Source organism: Sturnira hondurensis, unplaced genomic scaffold, assembly GCF_014824575.4.
Source record: "Sturnira hondurensis isolate 20B ecotype Veracruz unplaced genomic scaffold, ASM1482457v3 Scaffold0008480, whole genome shotgun sequence".
NCBI lineage: Eukaryota > Metazoa > Chordata > Mammalia > Chiroptera > Phyllostomidae > Sturnira > Sturnira hondurensis.
The window spans coordinates 1,279,438-1,300,426 of NW_028081111.1; the positions used below are offsets into that span (position 1 = coordinate 1,279,438).

Here is a 20,989-nt window from a genome sequence, read left to right on the forward strand (position 1 = left end):
CACCTTAATGCATTGAGATGACTCTCTAACCAACTAAGCTACTGGCCAGGGCTAAATGCACAGTCTTAATTCCATATTCTTCCACCTACCTATAGCTTTGTCCAGTTTGTGTTTTAACTTTACCACTCTTACTGTTTATCTGTATAACTGAACAATGATTTGAAAAAAGAACTTTCTGGAAAAATAAATGAATTTCAAATTGGTTTACCACTAAGGCTTAATTCGTGGGGTGAGATTTCATTTTACTTTACCTTTATTTGATTGTATTTTCCCATGTTTTCCATAGTTTTGAAATAAGAAAAGTTATACCCTTTTAAAGGAAATTTAACTCTTCTAATGTAACTATATCTATATGCAACTATTTACTAAAATAAAATGTTCTGTGGCACATGAACTTGACCTCAGCTTCTAAAAGGACAACGTGGCTCAGAGCCAGCAGAAGTGCAGTGCATTAAACTATAATACATACTATCACTTCCAATCCTTCCTTACTTTTAGGAGGAACATAAAATTGCAGGAAGCACCTTAAATCTTACTTAAAATGAGCCCTGGCTGGTGTAGCTCAGTGGATTGAGCGCAGGCCTGCGAACCAGAGGATCGCGGTTTGATTCCCAGTCAGGGCACATGCCTGGGTTGCAGGCGGGTTCCCTGCAGGCCAACTCCCAGCAGGGGATGCACAAAAGGCAACCATACATTGATGTTTCTCTCCCCCTCTCCTTCCCCTCTAAAGATAAATAAATAAATAAAATCTTTACCAAAAAAATCTTACTTAAAATGAACTTGAACTGCTTCTCTTGAACACTGCCTTTCTATCTAAAATACTAAAAGATTTATGTAACATATCTGGATGGTTATAAAATGGTTTTCCGAATAAATTTCAACTCATTAGGCAAGCATTTCAAATAGAAACAGAACTGGCAGATGCTTACCACTTGGGCACACTCTGAATAACAGAGAGTGTACAGCAGAAACACAATAAGAAGAAAAGACCTAGGATCTCTTACACTGAAATGGATTCAGGGGTGTCCAACCTGCGGCCCACGGGCCTCGTTCAGCTCAGGATGGCTAGGAAAGCAACCCAACGAAAAACTGTAAATTTACTTAAAACATTATGAGATTTTTTTTGTTTGTGATTACATGTCGAAGTGTATTTAATATGTAGCCCAGAGACTCCAAAAGGTTGGACACACCTGGACCTCACACAGCTTTGCATGGCCGTACAGTTTATGAGTTTATCTCAATTGTGCTGACAGTTCTTGATCTTGTGGGAATTAACAAGCAGCTAAATGGTCTAGTTCAAGGTCAGCATTCAAACTCATGCTCACTAAATCTGCAAAAGAATGTCTTTTCACAAACCTCTTCTTTGTTCTAAGGCCTCAGCAATAAATGAAAAGGCCTTTTAAGTTTTAACAACAGTTGCCAGACTCTGACACCAAAATGATTCTGAAATGCGGCTTAACCTATGAGATGGCAAAGGAATGAAACACACTACGTCCATTTGTCATGGTTATGACAAAGTGAAATAAACTCAATAATACTCGGCATCAAGCAGAACATCCCACATGGAAATAATAATCCGTGTAAGCCTGTGCAGAGTTCATAAATCAATGTAGAGCATCACACTGACACAGAAAGATTAGAAAAATTAACTGTACTCTGCTGCTGAAGACACTGGTATACTCCTCAATTCATATTTAAATGCATACACATTTTTGATGTGTTGGTGGATGTACAAGTAGAACAGACTTTATACTCAGGGTAAGATTTATATAAACTATCTAAAAAGGCAAGAGATCTATAACTTCTAGATGCAAAGGGGAATTAGGCGAGGGAAACAGATTTAATATTGTTCAACAGTGTTCCTTTGATGTTTGGGGTACATACACCTACAACCTAGATGTTGCCTAAAAAACTAACTTTTTGTACTAACCATTTCTGTACCAAGGTCACAGATAAAAAAAAATTTCCAGAATGGGAGGGTGTGAGGTGCTCTGCAGACCTGTTCTCCAGCAAAACCATAATTGGTGAAAATGAATTTTAAAAAAACAACCATTTAAAGTCTCTAGAAATTTTCGTAAGGGTACACAATAAATAAATAAACAAACATTTACGTGAGAAAATCTATTAAAATTCAGTAGAATCTGTGATACACCATGGCTCACTCCCCTTCTCCCCTCACCCTCACAGCTCACAGTAGGAGAGAATGGTGGGTGCAGCCAAAATGGGCCTCCCCAGTTAAAAGATGGGATCTCACCTGGAAGGGCAGCCTACCAGCACTTCTCATCCCCTCCAGCTGTGAGGCGAAGAGGCTCAATTCCTGCCAAGCGGGCGGGGAGTTAAAAGCTCCCTTCCTCCACCCAGGTCCTACTCTTAGGAGAGGAGCTCTACCTCGGGCACTCAGGCTATGACTAAAGAGACTGTAGTCATTCTTGTCCCAGCTTGCTCACAGGGTGGGAATTCTAAGTTAAGATAGGCAAGGCCAGAAGACAGGGGCTTCTGCCCCTCCCCAGCTCCCCACCGCGTGGGAAGCAGTGTGGCAGAGTCACGCCCTCCCCACAGCTCCTGAGCAGCTGCTCAGACACTTCCCCAAGGGCAGAGGCGGCCAAGACAGAGAGCTAGCTCCAAAGCTCTGCCCTCATAATCAGTTTTATTCGAAAGACAGTGTAGAGAAGTTCAAGGATAAGGGTCTTCTCAAAAACAACAGATTTAGGTGGTAAGCAATAAAGAAGGCTGGTAGCTCTTTGAGAACAAGCTAAACCATAGGCCAGCAAGCTCAGCAGGGAGACCCAAGGAAAGAGACACCTAAGAGCCCACCTGGGGTCAGAACAAACCTCAAAGACTGGCCTCAAAATCAACCTCTGCAAAGGGGCCAGAATTTAATGGATCAGACTGAGGAGCAATTGATAACCCAAAGCATTGATGAAAGAATAGTTCACTCAACTGGCAATTACTGGAGCCTAACAGTTAGTGTGATACCACACAAGGCAGACAGCTTAACGGAGAAATCGGGAAAAGAGCTGACCAGTAAGAGCCCTGCTAAAACTACTGCCATCCTGATGGGGGACTCAAATGTGGAAAAATTTTTAGTTTCAGGTAGTAGCTAATAAGCTCAGTATGTAAAAACCTACTGTTTCAGGAACTGAAGGTAGGACCTACCCTGACTCCAGGAGACCACAAGCAGTTCCAACTCTGTGCCTCAGGACTGCAAGCAATCAAGATGGTATCTGAGCCACTGTGCTCCAGGGTGAGATGTCCATCCTAGACACAGATAAAGACCTCTGCCCAGGACATAGATGAAAGAACGCTGCAGCTTTTTATCTGATTAACTTTTTCCCTGAATTCCAAACTCCTTACCTACACTTTTCTTCTCCTTATAAAAAGGGTCGGTTTAAATTGGAATTTAAGACAACCCTTGAGGGTACAAACCCATAGTCTTCTCAAATTCCCAGCCATCTGAATCAAGTGCCCCTAAAGATGCAATCCCTGCCTCTGTTTATTGGGTTTGGTATGGGACAGGCAGCACAAATGCCGCTTTTCCGGTTTCTATCCCAGCTAAGTGTGTCCACGTCCAAGTCTGGGGCCTCTAAAGAGCAACCAACAGAGCTTCCCATCGCAGGCAACACAGATGTCACTTCATAGTCAGGTCTCTAAACAAATACATAACCAAACAAAAATAAAACTAGTTGAAAGGATAAAGTCAGCCCCATTGCTATTGTGGCACCATTTGCCTAGCAGGCCCATGACCTTGTTAAACATGACTGACATTTTACTCTTCTGAACTTAAGACCCCAGGACTGGAGATTACTGGAAAGCAAGAACAGAACTAACCACTCTCTACAGCCACAGGTGGAAGATAACAGGAGAATATGCAGCCTTGTGTGACAATGACCCCAACAGCTCAAGGGCCACACAGAGTAACCTCCCACCCCTTTTTAATCCAATTATAATCCCATAAAATCTCAAAGCCCCCACCCACAGTAATGGTGTTTCTCTCCCCACCATGCCCCTCTCCTTTCTTGGAAAGTGACTAAAAACTTTATTCTCTACATTTTCTTCTCTTCGTGAATTCTTTCACGGCCTGTGTCACCAACCACCCTAACACTAGACTCTTAGAGGAGAACAGTATCCAGACTTGCTACAGCATACAAGAGGGAGCCCCCCAAAACTTGAAATTATTTATAAAAAATCGTGTATTAATTCGTACATGTTTAAACTTAAGTCACCTTCAAAGTACCATATTTTGCCATGTACAATGTATAGTTCTTTGCCCAAATTTTTGACAGAAAAATAAGGATGAGCATTATACATTGGGTAGTACAAATTCTTTATCTACATAAATGCTTTTTACTTTATTTATTTATTTATTTATTTATTTATTAGAGAGGGGAAGGGAGGGGGGGAGAGAAGGAGAGAAACATCTATCTATGGTTGCATCTCACACACCCAATACTGGGGACCCGGCCTACAACCCAGGCCTGTGCCCTGACTGGGAATCGAACTGGCAACACTTTGATTCACAGGCAGGCACTCAACCACTGAGCCACACCAGCCAGGGCTAATTCTTTTTTTTATGCTTATGCATTAAAAATGTAACTCTACCCTGGCCGGTCTGGCTCAGTAGATTGAGTGCCAGCCTGCAAATCAAAGGGTCACCAGTTCAGGGCACAGGCCTGGTTTACAGGCCTGATCCCCAGTGAGAGGCAACCACATATTGATGTTTCTCTCCCTCTTTCTCTCTCCCTTCCCCTCTCTAAAAACAAAAGCTTTTTTTCCCTGAAAGTTTGGGCCAAAAATGTGGGTGCGCAGAACACACGGGAGCTCTTTATACACAGCAAAATACAGTACCTCCCATTTGACACAATATACCTACTGAGACCTTTTTTCCACTGCTCAGTAGTTTTTGAACTTGTTGATTTTGATGCCTTTAGTGCTTCTGCCATTCTTTGTTTCACCTCTTCCAGAAACTGGAAGAAAGTTTCCCGATCAGGAATGTTTTCATCCAGAGAAAAAAAAGTCACTCGTGGTGAGATGGGGTGACTAGGGAGGGTGGAGCATGGAGCTCATGCCATTTTTGGTGAAAACCCGCTGAACGCTCAGCACAGTGTGGGCAGGCCCACTCATAAATCATCCATCGTGAAATGGCCAAATGCATTGAAAGGCTTTTCAAAAAAGAATTTACTGAAGCTGAATGCAGCCTCTCACAACACCAGCTGCTACACTGGTACACATGGGTTCCTAGATTGCGCACCTTGTTGGGGAAGCCTGTACAACAAGGGGCCTGCCCTCTAGAAGATAACTGCTTTTTAACAAGGTCCCCTCTAAAATTTTCACTTTTTTACAAAAATTATGAGATACGTAAAGAAACAGGAATGTGACCTGTACACACAAAAAACATGCAGGCAACAAAAACTGCCTGTGCAAGAGCCTAGATGCTGAAGTTAACAAAGTTCTTCGAAACAACCATCACAAATATGCTCAAAAAATTGGGGGGAACCATGCTTAAAAAAGGTAACTTGAAACTAAAAAGAGAGAAATTATAAAATAGAAACAAATGGAAACTCTGGAGTTGACAAGTACAATAACAACAACAAAAAAAATTCACCAGAAGGATTCAACATTTACTGCAGATTAAAAGATTCAGTGAACTTGAAGATAAATCAAAAGGGCTTGTGCAATCCAAAGAACACAGGAAAAAAAGGAAACTAAGGATGGGGCTCAGAAAAATACAGGACACCAACAAGCATACCCGCATGCATGTAATGGAAGTACCAGAAAAGGAGAGAGAGAAAAAGAAAAAATATTCAAAGAAATAATGGCAGAATACTGCCCGAAACTGATGAAATACATTCAAGAAGCTCAAAATACTCCAAACAGGATAAAAAAAAAAACAAAGAGATGCACACATCATACTAAAACTGCTAAAAACCACACACAACAATAAAATTTTAAAAGCAGTTTTATTGGGTTGAATACTGTCCTGCAAAATGCATGCCCTTCTTGAAACCTCAGAATGTGACTTTATTTGGAAATGGGGCCACTGTAGACGTCATTAAGATAAGGTCATATAGGAGGAGGGTGAACACTGAGACACACAGAGAGAATACTGTGTGATGACAGCAGCACACACAGGAATGAGGACAGTCTCCACAAGCCAAGGGACTCAAGAATCACTGGCAACACCAGAAGCTAAGAGAAGATTTTCCCCTAGAGCTGCAATTTTCAACCATTCCATGGCACACATGAACTAATTACTAAAATCCTGTGGCACATCAAAAAATATATTTTTGCCAATCTGACAAAAAATTATACTTTTGATTCATTCATACTGGATGGCCATTGTGTTAGCTGCTGCTGTTTTTTCACTTGACAATCTAAGGGAAAAGAGGTCAGTGCCCCTGGCTAAATAGTCAGGTATTGCATGTTTTAAAAATTCTTGGTGCCTACCAGTTGAAAATCACTGCACTAGAGCCTTCTGAGAGAACATGGCTCTGCTGACCTACACCCTGGTAGCAGACTTCTAGTACCCAGAACGGGGAGAGATCGACCTTCTTTCGTTTTAAGCCAATGAGTTGGTGGTACATCTTACAGCAGCCCTAGAACACTGATGCAGCAGAACAAGAAAAATGGCTCTTCACGCACAAGGGTGCCCTAAAGGGATTACCTGCTGACTTAGTGTAACAGATAAAGAGAAAGCAGTGGGATAACGTGTTCAAAGTACAGAAAGAAACTATCAGCCATGAAGCTCATATATAACCAAAGATAACTTTCACAAACAAACAAAAATAAGTCAACAAAAAAACAGACCTGCCATAATGTAAGAAATACTAAAGGATGTTCTTCAGGCTGAAAACAAATGATCCCAAACAGTAACTTAATCCACAGGGAAAAGAAGGGAGGGAAAGGGAAGAGGAATCAATAAAGCAATTATAAAAGGCAATATAACTGCCTTTTTTCCCCTGTCTACTCTTAATTGATTTAAAGACCAAGCTGTAAGAACAACAGTATAAACACACTTAAAGCCACAGGACTGTACACTTAAAAACAGTTAAAATCATATGTTTAAGTTATTAATATTATATCTTAACAAAAGCCCAATTATATAAAATATATATCATTGCATTATTGGACCTGTAAAATAAAACTATATTTTTGACAACAATAGTACAGAGAAGGTCAGTGGGAACAAAAGTATACTGCAGTAAGGAAAACGACACTGAAAGGTAACCCAGACCTCAACAAATATCCTCAGCGATATATAAAAAACCAGAATGGAATTCCCTTTGAACTATTAGCACTAACCAATGAGTTCAGCAAGGTTACAGAATATAAAAAAATACAAAAATCAATTGTATTTCCAAATACTTGCAATACACAATATAAAATGAAATTAAACACTTCCATCAAAAAGAATACTTCAGGCCCTGGCTGGTGTAGCTCAGTGGATTGAGCGCGGGCCTGCGAACCACACGATCGCGGTTCGATTCCCAGTCAGGGCACATGTCTGGGTTGCAGACCAGTTCCCAGCAGGGAACTCATGAGAGGCAACCATACATTGATGTTTCTCTCCTTCCCTCCTTCCCTTCCTCTCTAAAGATAAATAAATAAAATCTTTATAAAAAAAAAAAAAAGAATACTTCAGGGTAAATTTAACAAAACACATGCAAAACATACTGAAAACTACAAAAAAAAGGTTAAAAGAAACTCATGAAGCCCTAGGTAAATGGAATTTATTAGGAATTTATTAGATACCCATGTTAGGATTTGAAGACAATATTGTTAAATGGCAATGCTGCCCAAACTGATCTATGGATTCAATGCAATCTGTCAAAATCCCAACTTGCAAGCCCTGGCTGGCGTAGCTCAGTGGATTGAGCGCGGGCCTGCGAACCACACTATCGCGGTTTGATTCCCAGTCAGGGCACATGCCTGGGTTGCAGGCCAGTTCCCGGCAGGGGACACACCAGAGGCAACCATACATTGATATTTCTCTCTCTCTCTCTTCCTTTCCCCTCTAAAAATAAATAAATAAAATCTTTAAAAAAAAAATCCCAACTTGCTTCTTTGGATAAATGAGCAAACTAATCGTAAAATTTACATGGAATCGTAAGAAACCAGAATAGTCAAAACTATCTTGAAAAAGAAGAACTAGGTTGGAGGATGCACATTTCCCAATTTCAAATCTTACTACAAAGCTATAGTAAAAGCAGGACGGTATTGTACTAGCACAGAGTAAAGGGAAATCAATGTAATAAAATTGAGAGTCTAGAAATATTTCTGTTAATGGTCAGCTGATTTTCAACAAGGGTCCCAGGCAGTTCCGAGGGGCGTGATTAGACCTCTCAGCCAATGGTGCTAGACGAGCAGGCGGCCACACGCAAAAGCGTGGAAAAGCCTTATCTAACGCCACACACAAAAATCAACTCGATGGGTCGCAGACCTAAACGTAAGAACTAAATGGGAAAAAATACTTGACAATTATACATAGGACCAGGAAGTTATATTTATAATGAAGAAATCTTGTAACTCAATAAGGAAAAGAAGAATAACCCAATTTAAAAACTGGGCTAAGTATTTGAATAGACATTTCTCCACAGAAGACCAGGAATGGCCAGTAAGTACAACAACATCATTAGCCAGCAGGGAAACTCAAATCAACACCATAAGATACCACATCATTCCTACTAGGAAGGCAACAAACCAAAAGAAAAAAGAACAGTGTTGGCAAGGTTGAGGAGCAAAGTGAGGCCCTCATACACTGTTGATGGGAATGAAAGGGGTACAATCACTTTGGCAAACAGCCTGGCTGTTTCTCAAAAGGTTAAATGTAGAGCTACCTACCTGTTATGATAAATGGATAAATAAAATGTGGTACAACCATACAATGCCACAGTATATGGTAATAAAAACACATGAAGTACTGATACATGTTACAACATAATGAATCTTAAGAACATACTAAGTGAAAGACGCCAGTCACAAAAGGACAAATACTGCATATTCCACCTACATGAAATATCCAGAAATGACAAATCAGTACAGACAGAAAGCAGATGAGCGGTTGCCTAGGGCTTGGACTGGGGGGAGTGGGGTTGGGGGAAGATGGAGAGTGACTGCCAATGGGCATGAGGTTTCTATTTGCAGTTATGAAGATGTGCTAATACTGATATGAATGCACAATCCGTGAATATACTAAGAACTAGTGAATTATATACTTTAAAGGGTGAATTATATGGTATGTAAATTATATTTCAAAAAAGCTGTTACTGTTTTTAATGCAAAGGTACCACTCTCTTTGGACATATTTTAACAGTTCAACAGAACTCTTTCATTGGTAGATTTGTGTTGATGTTTAACAGTAAGACCACTAGCTGAGGAAGCCCCCCATAGAGTCACTAAAGTGGTCTGTTTGGTCCGTGAGCCAGAAAAGGTTTCAAAAACCAATGCTCTAGAAGTTTCACATTTCCTCAAAGAGTGATACACTGGGTAACCGTATGACTCACCAGTTCCACTCTTAAGTATACATCCGAAAGAACTAAAAACCCACATCCACACAAAAACTTGTACATATATATTCACAGAGCCATTATTCACAACAGCTTCAACGTACAAACCCCAATGCCATCAATTGATGGATGGATAAATAACTGTGGTACATCCACACAGTGGAATACTGTTCAGTCATAAAAAGGAATGCAGGACTGATTCATGCTACAGCATAGATGAACCTTGGGAAAATTATTCTAAGAAATCAGATACTAAAGAACACATATTATATCATTTTGTCTCTATGAAATGTCCAAAACAGAAGAATCCACAGAGACAGAAAGTAGTCATAGCCGGGAGGTGGGGAGATGGAAAATGACTGTTCATGGGCCTTGGGGGAGACAGGGTCGGTTTCTTTGGGGGTTGACAAAAATACTCTAGAATTAGAACATGGTGCTGTTTCACACCTTTGTGAATATAATAACCACTGAATTGTATACTCTGTAAGGGTGAATTTTATGGTATGTGAATTATACCTTGACTTAGAAAGCAAGTTTCTTAATACTACAAATATTAATCAGATTTGCAAACTTACCAAAATTCTTTTACGATCCTTTTCTGATAAAAATTTTACTGGAGGGTATTTCTGAGTAAAGCTGTATAATACAAAGAGATTTAAAAGTTAAACATCTCATGTGAGTATTTTCTCTACTTACCATCAAAACAAATGCCAGATTTTAGAACTATTACTGTTTGTTCCTCCTCTCTCTACTTCGTGTGTGGCAGGAACCAAGCAAACTGGCTAATTTCAATTCAAGAAATAGCTAACGTGCTCCTCGTTTCAAATCAAGCTAAGGGTATGCCAAAGCTAAACACAGAATGAGGGAGGTGGTGGCTTTCTCACGATGCTGTACCAGGGCCTGTAAAAAGAAAAACAGCTGTAGGAGACATGCCCTGGGGGAATAAGAGAAGACCTTAACAAAGTTGATTCTCCTGATTTGGACAAGTTCACAAATCCAGCACCCACTTCCTACCTTGTGCCCCTGGGCAAAATGATTGGCCATCAACATTTTCTCTTTCAGTCTGTTTGGAACCTACTGTGTGTCTCATCTTTCAACACCTCTTGCCCCAGGTATAACGGTGCCATGGGTCCCAACCTACATGGTTATTTCAGGAGTAGGGTAGCATAAATTGTATGTAAGATATCAAATGTGAGTTGAAAGTGCAGACTTGAAATGGCCTTTCTTAAAGTGCTTTCAACAAATTCCAAAAAGTTGGCTTTCTTGTCAATACTTCAACTGGAGAGGTGCTGGGCCAGGGGCACTGCCTCCATCCCCTCCATGTGGCCACATCACCAGCTGGGAATCAGAATGTGTTTCCTCATTGATTGTGGAAATGAACAGGGTATGACAGGTTGCTAGACAGCAGGCCCTGAAGCAGGTGTTCCTCATCTCCTGAAAGAACGATTAAATTGGAGCACGGAGCAGGCACTTTCCTTTATAGTGCAGATGAGCTCCTTTATGAGCTTCCAGACTTTTTAAAATTTAATTATTGTTCAAGTACAGTTTTCTGTCTTTTACTACCATCCAAGCCCAACCCCTCAGTGCTCCCCACCTCCCTCCCATTTCCATCCCCCTTAGTTTTTGTCCATGTGTCCTTTATAATTGTTCCTGTAATCCCTCCCCTTTTCCCCTGAAATTCTCTCTCCTCTCCCCTCTGGTCCCTGTCACCTGTTCTCTATTTCCAAAAGGTAAAGTTCTGGCAGACGACAAAAACAGAGGTAGGCAGGTGGGAAAGTCTAAAGGAGTGGGTGAGCATCCCAGCCTCCCCCATGTTAGTTCTGTGCGCCTCAGTACTTCCTGCTCCGTCTGCCAGGCAGGGGCCATCTTTTTCCTTTTTTAATTTTGTTTTCATTTACAGTTGATATACAATATTACATTAGTTTCAGTTGTACAACAGAGTGATTAGATACTTACATACTTCACAGTGACCACCCTAACCCAACTAAGTGCTTACCCTGCCCTGGCGCTGGGTAAGTTCTGCCTGTAGTCAGAGACATGCTGCAAGCCGAGAGGGAGCCTGTCAGAGGCCTTCTCAGGGAAGTGGCACTTTCTGTCATGCCCAATACTCCCCCAACACTCAGGTGGAGGACAGCAAAGTACACTTCAGCAGGGCTCGTGGGCAACCCTCACAACTGCCCCAACTCCTCGTCTTCTCTGAGCGCCCCACATCCACCACTGCAGACTCAGCAAAGTCCCAAACCCCATCAGTGGAATAAAGTAGGAATTCAACAATAAATCTTTCCTTATCACCCCAAATTAATTATTTAGTAATTATTTTATGCCATTTCAGACTCGAACCTTACTACTTAATGGGACAGCCAGTAAAGTTTTTCACAGAATTTAAATTATCTTTATTTGCTATCTATTCAAAGAACATTTAAAGACATGAAGATGAAAATTTTTAAATGGAATGTAATCAAAGTATTAGGAAATGAAGATGTGGTAAGGAAGAGAAAAAGCCCACATAATAACTTACGTGGACTTCTAAAACGGCACCGTCCCCATTTCTCTCCTGAATCAATATAACCATCACCTTTCAAAAATATTTCTTGGAGGTCACTTTGCTCAAAGTGATGAGCACATTAACAGACAACATTATTTCCAGTAACATTCTGGTCTTGCCAGTGTTGAGATGATGGTTTGATCATTCTTATAACACAATCAATCAACAAAAATAAAACTAGACAGAGCTCCAAATATTTCTACCACAAAGCCAATTTGGGGCTTGACTTTCTAACCAAAACATTCACTCAGGCTCATCTGTCACTGACTTGCTCACCAACCAGAAGAACTAGTAAGACAGAACCAAGAAGCACATTTTTAACCTCTGCACCTATTTTAAAGGTAACTCTGACTGTTTAAGAAGCATAAGTTACTGGTAAATTCTTTAAGAGTATATTCATACCTGTGCTTCTCCTCCTGGTTTAAAAAGCACAGAGAGGCAGCTCAGGAAGTACGCAGAAGAGCCTGAACTTCTGTCCTCCCTCAGACACAAAGCATCCACAGCTACAGTGCGGACAGTTCACTCGGAAAAAGACCCAACACTAGCTGAACACGCCCTCCTCACCACGAAGACCAAGGGCCACCTCCAATCAGGCAGTAGAGGCAGACCACTTGGTCTCGCTAAAACCCCACCCCAAGCATAGTGACCTACACACAGTCAGGAGAGATCTCACAAATACAGAGTTTCTCCCTGAAAAAGAAGGGATTGTGCCCCACATATAGCACCCCAACCCTTGGAGCCTACATGGGAGAGATGAGCCCCCGCCAAAAAACACCTGGCTTTGAAACAACAGGGTTTACACCTACGGTTTACACCACGGGGCTGTCAGTAGTAGATTCACTCTTGAAGTGCTTTTGGGGGGCTCACCAGCACAAAAACTGGTTTAAAGAGCATTTATAGTCATATGTGAATGGTAATCATTTACTAACTTAAAAGTGTCTCCTGGAGGGGCAGGAGACAACTGGAACTCCTTCAGGGACAAAGGCACTGGCAAGAGGCATTTTTACATTCTCCCTCCACCCAATGCAGAAGCACCCAAGTACAGACCTAAAGGAAGAAATAAACAAATACAGTAATAGAAAAGGAATTTAATATCCTGCTAAAGTGAATGAATACATTACCTAGAGAGAAAATCATTAAGTATGTGCCTTAAATGACATATTAAATCAGATGAACTTAATAGATATTGACAGAATGTTCTAACCAAAGCACCAGAATACATTCTTCTTAATACTCATGAAACATTCACCAAGATAAATCACTTGTTGCATCACAAAACAAGTCACAGTAAACTTAAGAAGACTGAAATTATATCAAGCATCTTTTTTGGTCACAATGGTATTAAACTGGAAAGCAATTTCACGAAGAAAACTGGAATAATCAGAAATATGTACAGATTAAATAACATGATGAACCAATCGGTCAGCAAAAAGCAAAGCTAGAATAAAAAACACCCTGAGACAAAACAACGCAAATATAACACACCAAAACTCCATGGAATACAGCAAAAGCAGTTCTAAGAAGAAAGTTTACAATTCATACTGACCTACTTAAAGAAACAAGAAAAGTCTCTAATAAACAATGTAACTTTAAAAAGAAGAGCAAAGTTACTGAAAAAAAGAAAATAAAGATAAGGGTGGAAATGAAGAACAAAAAAAAAATCAATGAAACTAAGCTGCTTCTGAGTTCTGGCCAAGATGGAGGCATAGGTAGAAACCTTTCACTTCCTTGCATAACCAAAAGGAGGATAACAACCAATCTAAAATCAATAAACAACCAAAAGTGCCAGAAAATCAAACTGCATGGAACTCGGACAACCAAGGGATTAAAGAAAATATCAGCCAGAACAACCAGACCAGTAAGGCGAACCACCAGACCAACCAGGAAAAACTGGGGCGAGGTGGCGGAGGGGCGGGGCTGACTGCCAGGCTGGGCAGAGCTGCTCCAGAGGGACTGGCTTAAGGGGGAAACTGAGACTCAGAGCTGTCTGTGCGCTAAGGCTGGGGTTGCCACTGGTGGGTGGGAGATACTTCCAATCTAACTCCAGAGTCTGTTAGAAAGTGCTCTAGAGACGGGGAGCACTGTTCCCTCTCAGGCCCCTCCCCCACAGGCAGCACAGCTAAGAGGGTTGCCCTGTTCTGGTGAATACCTAAGGCCTCGCCCCCTCACAACCACAAAGAAATATGGCCCAAATGAAAGAATGCAGCAAAACTTCAGAAAGAGAACTAAGCGATGAGAAGATTGCCAACCTATCTGATGAAAAATTTAAAGCCCTGGTAATCAAAATGCTCACAGAACTGATTGAGCCTGGTTGAAAATGAAAGAACGAATGAAAGATACTCGAAATGGAATAAAACAAAATATTCAGGGAACCAACAGTGACAGGAAGGAAACCAGGACTCAAAGCAACAATATGGAACAAAAGGAAGAAATAAAGATCCAACTGGATCAGAATGAAGGAACAAGAATCCCCAAAAATGAAGAGGCTGAGGATTCTCTGGGACAACCTGAAATGCCCAATATCCAAATTATAGGGAAGCCAGAAAGAGAAGAACAACAGCAAGAAATGGAAAACTTATTTGAACAAATAACAAAGGAAAACTTCCCCAATCTGGCAAAGGAAATAGACTTCCAGGAAGTCCAGGAAGCCCAGAGAGTCCCAAAGAAGTTGGACCCAGTCCTGGCTGGTGTAGCTCAGTGGATTGAGCACAGGCCTGCAAACCACACGATCAGGGTTCGATTCCCAGTCAGGGCACATGCCTGGGTTGCAGGCTAGTTCCCAGCAGGGGACGCACAAGAGGCAACCATACATTGATATTTCTCTCCTCTCCTTCCCTTCCCCTCCAAAGATAAATAAATAAAATCTAAAAAAAATGTTATTTTTTTAAAAGTATGAAAATAAATACATAAATAAAATAAAAATTAAAAAAAGAAGTTGTACCCAAAGAGCAACATGCCAAGGCACATGATCATTAAGTTACCCAAGATTAAAGACAAAGAGAAAAATCTTAAAAGCAGCAAGAGACAAGGAGACAGTTAACTTACAAAGGAGTGCCCATAAGGCTATCAGCTGATTTCTCAAAAGAAATTAGGCAAGAAGGGACTGGAAAGAAGTATTTGAAGTCATGAAAGGCAAGGAACTACATCCAAGATTACTCTATCCAGCAAAACTATCATTTAGAATGGAAGGGCAGATAAAGTGCTTCCCAGAGAGGGTCAAGTTAAAGGAGTTCATCATCACCAAGCCCTTTTATAAGAAATGTTAAAGAGACTTATATAAGAAAAAGAAGATCAAAAATATGAACAATAAAATGGCAACAAACTCACAATTCTCAACAAATGAACCTAAAAGGAAAGAAAAAACAATGAAAACAAAAACTAAGCAAACAACTAGAACAGGAGCAGAATCAGACAAATGGACATCACATGGAGGGATTTCAGTGGGGTGGGGAAAGGAAGGAATGGGGGGAAGGTACAGGGAAGAAGAATCATAATTAGTAGACATAAAATAGATAGGGAGAGATAAAAATGGTATAGGAAACAGAGGACTCAAAGAACTTATATGTACAACCCATGAACATGAATGAAGTGGGGGATGCTGAAGGCTTGGGGAGGCAGGGTGGCGGGGGGATAAAGGAGGAAAAATTGGGAAAACTGTAATAGCATAATCAATAAAAATATTTTTTAAAAAGAAACTAAGCTGGTTCTTTCAAAAAATTTTACAAACCTTTTCCAGACTTGCTAAAAGAGAAAGACTCAAATAAAGTCAAAAACAAAAAGTTACAACTGATGCCAAAAAACAATCATAAGGTATACAATAACAAACTGGACAACTGTAAAGAAATGAACAGATTTACAGGAGCGAGTATAAAGGACACATGGACAACAACTAAGGGGGATGGAAATGGGAGGGAGCTGGGGAGCACTGGGAGGAGGTGGGCTGGGATGGGAGTAAAAGAAAACTGTACTTGAATAATAATTAAATTAGAAAATATAAAAAACTTTAAAACTGAAAAAAAAGAAAAAAATGAACAAATTTGTAACAACATATTTTCCACAACTGAAGCATGAAGAAATAGGAAATCTGAACAGACTTATTAATAGTAAGAAAACTGAATCAGTAATCAAAAACCCCTAACAAAAAAAGTCCAGGAGGATATCCAAGATGGTGGTGAAGTAGGTAGAAGATACACTCACCTCCTTCCGAACATCAAATCGGAATTACAACTAAATTATAGAACAATGATCCTGAATAAACAACTGAAGACTAACTGAAGAGATGTCTTATAACAAAGGATTTACAGAAGAGGCCACTTTGAGACAAACAGCAAGAGTGAAGTCCTGAGAAGGGCTGGCTCTGCTCCAGAAGCTGAGGCTCCAGAGGGACTACCTCAGCTGCTGGGGATTCCCCAGGAAGAACATGGGGTCGCAACCCAAAGCCAGACTCCCCAGCTCAGAGCGCCACAGCAGGAAAGAGGTGCACACATAACATCTGGCTGTGAAAAGCAGTGGGATTTCTGTCTGTTGGGAAGAGACAGGAAGCCACTAGAGACATGGGTACCCTCTTCAAGGGCCAACGCACAAACTCTTGTTGACAACCACTAACCCTGGGCTCTAACACAGCTCCAACACAGCTGCATGAGGAAAGATCGGGGTTTGTCTCTGGGGAGTGAACTGAAGGGACAGCCCCCAAAATACCAGCTCTTGAGTCCTTCTTCCCCACTGCAGAAACGACCTTTATCTTTCTCAAGTGCAGCATTCCTGTCAGTGGAGAATCGCCCTTGGGGAATGCAACAGCTCCACCCTTGTGCTATCTGTAGCCCCACCCCACAAAGCTTGTACCCTGCCTGTCTGGGCAGGCTCATGGATGTAACTGACTGAGTTGTGTGGCTTTCAGATGAGGGCCATTCACCCTACATTTTCGTGAACCTGACGGGAGCTTCTCCCTCACAGGAGATCTCCAGTCCCAACATTCAGGCTCCAGAGGCCCCACCCACACAATTCATCTGTTCCACTGAGGTCCAGGCAAAATCCAGGACAGACTGAGTTGGGTAGCTGTGGGATGTGAGCCACTCCCTCACCTTCACTGGAAGCCTGACCAGTACCTCCCCATCAGTGGAGACCCACTAGCTCCATCCTATCAACTCCCCAAGGCCGCACCCTGCTGAGTTCTGTCTCCTCCAGGCAGAGTCTGGGACAGACTAATTTGTGTGGCACTAGGTCAGGGGTCACTTGCCCTTTGCAGGTCCCACAGAGCACAGTCCTCCCTTCACACAACCAATTCTTGGTCTGTTTGAACCTGATAAACTCTGCTGGCATCCTCAGCACTATCTACGACCCCACCAACACAAAGGTGTGTGAGCACCCAGCAGCTGGCACTCAGGGATATTTGCTGAGTAGCCTCAGAATCAGCACTGGCACCAAGTCTGAACAGCCATCAATATGATGCACACCATCTGCTCCAACCTGGTAACTTAGTAAGAACCTACCTCATGCAACACAAATACTACCAGAGGCTGTTTCACTGACTGAGCCTAACAGGTAACCAACAGGCAAAAGCAGGCAGAGGTGGAACTCGGGGTGCCCTGGGACTTCTGCTCACCTGCCCCTGGGCCAGGTGCTGATAAAAACCAGCCTTGGCAGCTTGGTCCTTCTAGCGTGCACACAGGCCCAGCAGAGGCAGCCGCAAACTGAATCATGCACAGTTTCTGAGAGGTTGCTTAGAACCAGTCACAAGTAGCAGTTGACATGGCCTGCGCCAGAGTCCCTCCCAAGAGACCCAGAACCAAAACACCCAACTGGCCAACCTCAGACAACGTCAGAGCTGGATCCAATGAGATTCACAAGCGGAATTTCCAAAGGAAGACCTCAGCAAGCACCAAACCCTGGAAATTCCATTTTATGTGCTTAGCACCTACACAGCAACTCCCAAGCAATGGTCAAGGCCAAGTCTCACAGTCAACCAGCCTGAGGGCTCATCAAAGACATGAACAAACCATTAGCAATCAAGACTCAAAACACAACAGAAGGGCTCACATAATCTGCCCAAGGAACAATGCTGAGGCATCCAGCACAGGTGATAAAGGAGACTGTACCACCAGACCCCACAGGACACCTACTACATGAGCCCACTGCACAAAGATCAGGAGTCATAGAAAACCTACCTAATACACAGAAACAAACATAAAGAGGCAACCAAAATGGGAAGACAAGGAAACTGGCCCCAAATTAAAGAACAGGAAAAATCTCCAGAAAAACTGCTAAGTGAAATGAAAGCAATTTATCAGATTTCAAACAAATAGTTATAAGGATTTTCAACAGCATGAAAAAGGGACCAATCAGAAATGAAGAATACATTGGAAGGAATAAAGAATAGGCTGAACAAAGCAGAGAACTTAACCAGCAATTTGGAAGACAAGGTAGAAAAAAACCACCAAATCAGAACAGAAAAAAAAATGGATAGTTTAAGGAATCTTGGATACAAAGTGAAGCATAATAAAATCCACAGCTTAGGGCACAGGTGGCAAACACAAGGCCCATGGGCCAAATCCGGCCCTCCACCTTGTTTTGTCAAGCCTGGTACCTTGTTCCTACCTGGTGGCAGCGCCAAGTTTTCACTTAACCATTAAAGTCACTTAACCATTAAAGAGTCGTTACATTTATACAGTCCTAAAATTACATTCGGCCCTTTGGAGGCAACAACAAGGCTGATGTGGCCCTTGGAAAATATGATTTTGACACCCCTGGAGGGGTAGCAAAAGAGAAAACAGATAGGGATTCAGAACCTATGTGAAGGTTCTGAAACCTAAAGTTTTTGACCAAAAACTTTACTTTCCTAACCAGGTAAAGAAAAAAGACACAAAGGCCAGGAAGTGCAGTCAGTCCCAAACAAGATGAATCCAAAGAAGCCCACACCAAGAAACATTATTATTAAAATGACAAAGGTTAAAGACAAGGAATATTAAAAGCTACAACAGAAAAACAGTTACCTACAAGGGAGCTACCATATATTGAAAGTAGATTTCTCAACAGAAACATTTCAGGCTAAAAGGGATTGGAATGAAATATTCAAAGTGATGAAAAGCAAGGGCCTACATCCAAGATTACTATACCCAGCAAAGCGTTAATTTAAAATTGGAGGAATAAAGAGCTTCCCACACAAGAAAAAGCTAAAGGAGTTTGTTACCACCAAACCAGTATTATTATAAGAAATGTTAAAGGGCCAAGAAGGAAAAGGAAAAAAGAAAAGAAAAACAAAACAAAACAGAAACACAGTTAAAATAATAAAATGGCAAGAAATACATACCTATCAATGATCACTTCAAATGTAAGAGGCTAAAATACTCCCATCAAAAGACATAGAACAGCTGAATGGATAAGAAAACAGGACCCACATATACAAGGTCTGTCTGGAAAAAGTCCAAATATTGTTACTATAATGAGAATGGTTTGTGCAACATCGATATAACCTGGCAGCCAAGGAGAGTGGACTGGAATGTGCACGCCCTGAACAATGATGACTTCACCGTATTAGTCAGCGGGGAGAGAAGACACTGTTGACTGAGCATGTATACTGCGCGGCCATCACATTCAAAATGATTGAGCAAATAGAGCAACAAATCTGCATGAAATTTTGCATTAAGCTTCTACATTCTTCTGCAGAAACTATTTGGATGATTCAGAAGGCCACAGCTATGGGCAACTGGTGACTGGCAGCTTCATCACAACAATGCGCCTGCTCATGCATCACATCTAATGCAGCTGTTTTACAAAACATCAAATCACCCAGGTGACTCAGCCCCTCTACAGCCTGTATTTGGCACCCTGCAACTTCTGGCTTTTCCCAAAACTAAAATCACCTTTAAAAAGGAAAAGATTTCACACTGTTGATGAGATTCAGGAAAATATGACAGAGCAGCTGATAATGATCGAGAGAACTGTGTGAGATCCCAAGGTGCCTCGTGTGAAGGGGACTGAGGTAGCATTGCTCTATGTGCAAGGTTTCTTTTATCTCCTTCAATAAGTGTCTCTGCCATATGCCGCCTACAAATCACCCACATAAGAATGAAAGCTACACACAGACTCAAAGAAAAGGGATAAAAAAAAATACTTCTTGCAAATGGAAAGGTAAAAATTCTGGGGTAGCAATATCTATATCCGAAAAAAGAGACATTAAAAGAAAAGTTATAGTAAGAGACAAAGAAGGACACTGGGGATAATGATAAAAAGAACAATTTAACAATTGGATATAATTCCAGTAAACATTTATGCACCCAACATAGGAGCACCAATATATGTAAAGCAAATCTTAAAAAAACAACAAAGCCCAAAGTGAAGGAAATAATTAAGATCAGAGCAAAAATGAATTAAAGAACTGGTTCTTTAGAAAAATAAACAACACTGACAAACCTTTAACTAAACTCATCAAGAAAAAGAGGACCCAAATAAACGAAATCGGAAATGAAAGAAAAGTAATAGCTGACACCAAAGAAATACAAAGGATTGCAAGAAAATACCACAAACAACCATATGCCAACAAATTGAACAATTTGGAAGTAATGGTTAAATTGCTAGAAACATACAATCTTCCAAAACTGAAACTAGAAGAACCAGATAATCTGAATAAACAAATTACAACTGGTGAAACTGAAGCATCAATAAAATCCAACAAAAACAAGCCTTGAACCAAATGAATTTACATAGGTGAATTTTACCAGACATGCAGAGAATCTCTAACACACTTCCTTCTCAAACCATTCCAAAAATTTCAAGAGGAGAGAAGACTCCCCAGCTCATTTTATGAGGCCAGCATTATTCTAATTCCAAAACCAGATAGACAATACAAAAAAGAAAATTACAGGCAAATATGCATGATGAACATAGATGGTAAAATCCTCAATGAAATATTACCAAACCATATCTAGCAATATATTAGGAAGAC

The 20,989-nt window shown here is 41.1% G+C and overlaps 1 protein-coding gene across 2 annotated transcripts in view; it reads right to left on the minus strand.

Annotated features, from left to right (window-relative positions):
- The window catches only part of UXS1 (UDP-glucuronate decarboxylase 1), a 125,746-nt gene that overhangs the window by 64,535 nt on the left and 40,222 nt on the right, over positions 1-20,989 (minus strand). For both annotated transcript variants that reach the window (XM_037054990.1, XM_037054987.1), the window contains exon 5: positions 10,079-10,139. In XM_037054990.1, coding sequence (XP_036910885.1) covers positions 10,079-10,139 — 61 coding nt within the window. The remainder of the gene's footprint in view (positions 1-10,078; positions 10,140-20,989) is intronic.